Here is a 6,320-nt window from a genome sequence, read left to right on the forward strand (position 1 = left end):
AAAACATGTAGAAGAAATTAGGGTGATCTTCAAAACCCAGGGTTGACAGAGGATCTTAGATAGGATACCAACATCCCACGCATCTGAGGGGGAAAGACACCCTGGACTTCACCAAAAAGAAAAGCGTTTGCTCTTCAGAGCCTAGGACACCATTAAAAACGCAATCATAACCCCAAATGGCAGAAGTACTTCAAACTTCCTTATCTGACAAGGAACTAAGATATATAAAGAACTCTTAAAACTTACTAACTGAAAGACCAAAATTTGAAAAGATCTGGATAGATAATTCTTTAAAGAAAAATAAGCACATGAAAGGATGCTCAAGATCATTAGTCCTCAGAAAAAATGCAAATCAAATCGGAGATACATCTCACACCCACGGGAGCAAAGACAATAAAACATCAGAGAACAGTAAGTACCAACCAAGATGTGGAGAACTCAGACCCCTTTCGCATTCCCATGGGAATGAAAATAGTGTAGCTGCTTGGGCAAACGGTTTGGCAGGTCCTCAAACAAAGTTACCATGTGACCCAGAAATTCCACTCTTAGCCATGTATCCTCTCACCCCCCTACCACCCCACCCCCGCCCAAAAAAAGAAAATACGTGTCCTCACAAACATTTGCACACTATTGTTTACAGTGGCATCACTCACAAGAGACGAATAGCAGAAAACACCTGCTGGATGGACAGGCAAAACATAGTACAGTCACACAAGTCATAAAAATGCCACATCACCACCCAATTCTGCACGCAGTAGTTGAATTGGTGTGTTTCCTGCTGGACATAGTCAACAACAAAATGTAAGTAAATTGTATTTTTTTAAAAGGGTTGAAATGTTGACATATGCTACAATATGAACTTTGAAAACATTTTAAGTAAAAGCAGCCAGTCGTGAAGATCACATACTATATAATTCTAATCATATGAAAATCCAGAACAGAGAAATGTAGAGACATGTAAAGTAGATTAATGGTTATTTCAGAGTGCTGTGGGTTAGGCATTGGGACACCAATTTTAAGGTTAGTGGTTCAAACCCACAGCAACTGTACAGAATAAAGATGAGGCTGTTTGTTTCCTGTAAAGATGTAGTCTTGGAAAGCCTATACAGCATTTCTGACACAGAACTGACTTAGTGGCAGTGGGTTTTCCTGTTGATACAGGGTTTTGAAGGCTTTCACTATTCCTAAAGACTGCCCCTCATTCTCCGAGGGAGTGGTAGGTAGGTTCAAACTGCCCAACTTTCAGTCAGATGAGTGCAGTTCTATTCTGTGCTACAGGGTCACTATGCCTTTGAACTAACTTGCTGGTAAATGAGTCTGATTTGGTTTGAGTCCATCTAAATTTAAATAGCTACACGTGGCTACTATACTGAGCAGTGCAGCTTTCGACAGTAACATGGTAGAAAGTACGCTGAGGTGTGGTGGAGGGCTATGTTTCTGCCCCAGACATAAGCTGGGACGAATTAGGGCAGGGTGATAGCTGACTTCTCTTTAAAATTTAAATCTTCAGAACCCTACTCAGAACTGAAAGGAGAATGAGTGGCCTTGAGCCCAGAAAACAACTCAAGAGGAATGACAGGCAGATGGTGTCCCATAAAAAGCAGCAATCCCCAGAAATTCAGAACAGCTTTTAAAATCAAAATTGTAACTGCAGTCTAATCAGGCTTTAACAACCACTAGTACGGTCACACTGTAAAACACTGAGACAAACAGAGAAGATCAGAGAAGATGGACATTCATGTTTACGGACTTGATATAGAAATTCATGTCAACTCAGAAAGGTCTAACTCTTATAACACACTTCTGTGCAAGGGAGCAGTGGATCGCTCCCGGGGCCGTTCCCACTAACTGGAGACATTTCTGGTCTTCTCAACTAGGCTAGTGCCAAACACCCTACGATGCAAAGCAGCCCTAGAAGGGAGAAGTATCCAGTCCCAAACCCTGCATCTAGGGAGTGTTATCTAAAATGCAGCGGAATGGACATCATTTTAAGATAGTTTCCTCAACACAATGAAATGTGATTCCTTCTCAATCTTCTAGTTTTGATATTTCAAGAAATTTAAAACACTAAAAGAGTAAAGTGCACTGGGTTACTGGTAAACTTATAATAAAATGTTTCAGCTCAGTCATCTGTTCTATTCAGTGGGGCTAGGAGGTGGGCCAGCCTTGACATCTAAGAGATACAAGGCAAGTAGGCAAGTATAAAGAATGAGTAAATAAATGAGGTTTACTAACTGGACTTCTCTCTCCAAAACAACCGGATCATTGTAGCCTGTGGTGTTAGAAATTACAAAGTATCTTTGGTTCCAGACAGAGTTATTTCTCACATCTTCTTTGAGAAGTTGTTCTACATATCGCAGTTCTTCATCCCAAAGTTTAAATTCCTAAAAAAAAAAAAAAAAAAGAAAGAAAAAAGGAAAAGAGAAACAAAACTAATTAGAAATGTCCTATTGTAAACAAACAGTAGGTAAATAAAGGAAATGCATGTAAAGAAGGTAGAACTGAAGTAGCAAAATTTGGCACATACATGGAGAAGTGACAGCTGTAAGTCGGGAAATAGAAGCAGTGTGTGTGAAACCAAGAGTGTCCAGAACAGGAGAAGCAGCAAAGCAAAATAAAAACCACCACAGACCGCCATTGTCAGAGACAACTCCGACTCACAGCGACTCTACAGGGCAGAGTAGAACTGCACCACACACAGGCCAGGTAGCAAAGTGGTTATGAGTTGGGCTTCAAACCACAAGGTCAGCAGTTCAAAACTACCAGCCACTCCATGGGAAAAAGATGAGGCTTTCTACCCCTGTAAACACATAGTTTCAGAAACACCCATGTGCAGTTCTACCCTGTCCTACAGGGTCCCTATGAGTCAGCATCAATTCAATGGCAAGTGAGTTTGGTTTTTGAGTTTATATCCACACCCGCTCCATGTTAAATTTTGAGTTTTTTATTACTTTGAACATTTTATTGTGCTTTAGGTGAAAGTCTACACAGCAAATCAGTTTTCTAGTAAATGATTCATATATGAACTGTACTGTGACACTGTTTGCAATCCCTGCAATGGATCAGCATTCACCCATTTTCCTAGCTGGGTCCCGTTTCCATTGGTCTGGATTCTCTGTCCCTCCCAGGTCTTACACCTTTGGTTTTGGGCAAACATTTCCCTTTTGACCTCGTAGAGCTGTTTGTTCTAAGGCAGTGGTTCTCAACCTTCCTAATGCCGTGGCCCTTTAATACATACAGTTCCTCATGCCGTGGTGACCCCCAACCATAAAATTATTTTCGTTGCTACTTCGTAACTGTAATTTTGCTACTGTTATGAATTGTAATGTAAATATCTGATATGCAGGATGTATTTTCATTGTTACAAATTAAACATAATTAAAACAGTGATTCATCACATAAACAATATGTAATTATATGTTGCAAAATATTTATTTCTAATTACAAATAAATGAAATGTCTTGAAGCACGGTGTAGCATGGGTAACAGTCCTCACACTGGGTACTCGTATGTGGGCGTATGTGCATGTGGGCGGACCACCTGGAGACGGATAGAGGAGGGTGTCTTGGTTCCTAAACCATGGGAAAGATGCGTTTTCTGATGGTCTTAGGCGACCCCTGTAAAAGGGTCGTTCAGCCCTCAAAGGGGTCCTGACCTACAGGTTGAGAACCGCTGGTTTAAGGAGTTCCTAGGTGTCCTGAATGGCCTCCAAGAGTGTCCGCGCTTCACATTAGAAGGATGTTTCAGCATAAGTTTCTAGAGTTCTATATTTTCACCTTTTCTAACCAAGATCTTCTACATGTGAAAGCTGGATATTGGACACTGACTAAAAAACACTGAAGAATTGATGTACTTGAATTATGGTGCTGGCAAACAATGTGGAAATTATCACAGACTGCCAAACAAACAAACAAATCTGTCTTGAAAGGAATACTGCCAGAATGCTTCTTACAGGCAAGGCTGGTAAGATTTCATCTCAGGTACTATGGTCATGTTGTCAGGAGAGACCAGTCCCTGGAGAAGGACATCATGATTGGTAAAGTAGGGGGGTGTCAAAAAAGAGGAAGGTCCCCAACAAGACGGATCGACACCGTGGCTGCAACAAAAGGCTCACGCATAGGAACAACTGAGGATGGCACAGGCCCCGGCAAGGTTTGCTCTTTTGTATTCAGGGTTGCTATGATTCAGAGCTGACTTAGCAGCACCAGACAACCGGGGCCTTCTATTGGCGGTCCTCGTCACATGGACAATCGTGGAAGCAAAGCTGAAAATCTTTATGGAAGCAGACTGCCACATATTTCATTCATGAAGTGGCTTGTGGATTTGAACTGCTGGCCTTTAGGTTAGCAGTCAAGCACTTAAGTACTGCACTATAGGTCTCTTTAATTAGCAGCAAAGTCACAATCTTCTTGCAATACAATTTAAATACCAAGAGGCATGTTCATACTATTTGACCTGAAAATTATTCTAAACAACTAGCTCAAAACAAACAAAAGTATCTACCAAAAGCTTATATAAATTATGTTGAAATCACGAGCAAAACTAAATAAACACAAACTCATTTGTAAGAGTGCAATTAGAGTATATTAATCAGTTTTAACAATACATAAAGCCTTTAAATTTTATGTGAAGATAGCGAAGTAACCAAAGTATGTACAATATTAAATAAAAGGGTAGCATTAAAAATTTAATATAAACTATAAAAGCATACCAAAATATTGCTGAAGATGTATACACAATTAAATTTTGGATACAGAACTTTACATTTTTAAGCTGTCTCATAAAAATGAAATATTGGGTTGTTAGGAGGAAAAGGACCCAATTAAGATAATTTAAAAAATGAATAGGATGGTCAACTGAGAAATACTGTATAAGTCAAAGACTTTCATTCCCCGACCCCAAAAGGCGAATGTAGTTATATATGTTGATAACAGAAAAAAAACTGTCAATATGATAGCTTCAGATTTTAGAGGTAATGAAAAGAATGTATTAAAGATTATACATTTTTGTAACATTTCCCATGTGTTGAGTAGTTTAGTTCAGTGATACTTGCATGGCCAGTGATAGGGGGTTGTCTTTAAGCTGCAGGCGCCAAGATAGCAGGTACAGAAAGAGAGCAAATATTTAGAAGCTGTTAGAATAATTTGATAAATTACTTTTATGTCTACTGAACCCAGTAACAAAAGAACGTAGCACGCTGATTTCTTGCCTGCTGCGTGCATAGGTCTGCTGTGCATCCAAGTAAAACGGACGTCTCGACAACCTCAACCTTCCCCTTGTCATGCTTCTGCTCTCTGGTTCAGTACTAAGAATCTCTGGGTTAGGTTGAGATGGAATCATCGTGAAGGCTGTCTTCTTAGAGTGTCACCAGTGCTTCATTAAGTGCTTCAAGTCCTCCTCACTTTTAGCTGGCAAGGTTGTAAAATGTGCGTATTGCAGGTTGTAATCAGCTCTCCAACACTGTGTTCTTCTTCACATAGGCCAGGTTCTTAGGTTATTTGCTCAGCAAATAGACTGAATAAGTTTGGTGACAACTCTAACACCATCTTCCTGATTCTCTTGCTGTTCAAATGACTGCCTTTTGGGTTATGTACAGGTTTTGCATGAACACAACAAAGTGTTGTGGAATTCTCGTGCTTCTCAATGTTATCCATAGTGTGGGAAGGATCAATGTTAAAGAACACCCAGGGGGGTGGGGGGTGGGTGGGCACCGCTTCACAAAGTTCTTGGAAGAATTCCATTACCTTTCAATTCCATTTTCCACAAACTTTTTGAACGCCCTTGTACAGGCAAGGTATTAAAAAATGTTTCAAACAATACTTCAAACCAAAATTATCTTACAAAAATGTATATTCTATACTGCTTTTTAAGAATGTACTACAGTCTCATTAAGGAGTCCTGCTGACACAGTAGTTAAGCAATGAGTTGCTACCTACAAACAAGGTTCAAAGCTGTCAGCTGTCCCTAGGAAGAAAATGAAACTGTCTGCTCCTACAGAGATTAGGGGCGCAGAAACCCCAAGAGGAAGGTCTACTCTGCCCTCAAGGGTCATGATGAGTTGGAATGGACTTCATGGTAATGGGTTATTTATTTTACATCTCCTTCCATCAAAAATATTCGGAGCATACTGAATTCATTAAAACCTCACTGAAGTAACTCAAAGATTAAACTACAGATTTTCATCTAGAATATAGGCACAAGTTGACTGTTACCAGGTCCTCAGTATTCTAGAAAGCATTACTGACTTTGGGCTGGATAATTCTTTGCTGTGGGAGTTCTCCTGTGTCATATATATATATATATACATATACACACACACA

At 39.9% G+C, this 6,320-nt stretch overlaps 1 protein-coding gene across 1 annotated transcript in view; it reads right to left on the bottom strand.

Moving 5' to 3' along the window:
- FNTA (farnesyltransferase, CAAX box, alpha) overlaps nucleotides 1-6,320 on the bottom strand; it is a gene marked incomplete at its 5' end in the record, with an annotated part of 30,860 nt that overhangs the window by 9,936 nt on the left and 14,604 nt on the right. The window contains one exon of the mRNA XM_004707679.2: nucleotides 2,236-2,384. Coding sequence (XP_004707736.2) covers nucleotides 2,236-2,384 — 149 coding nt within the window. The remainder of the gene's footprint in view (nucleotides 1-2,235; nucleotides 2,385-6,320) is intronic.

This window comes from Echinops telfairi, unplaced genomic scaffold, assembly GCF_000313985.2.
Source record: "Echinops telfairi isolate 266 unplaced genomic scaffold, ASM31398v2 ScPeMD7_9;HRSCAF=40, whole genome shotgun sequence".
Lineage (NCBI taxonomy): Eukaryota > Metazoa > Chordata > Mammalia > Afrosoricida > Tenrecidae > Echinops > Echinops telfairi.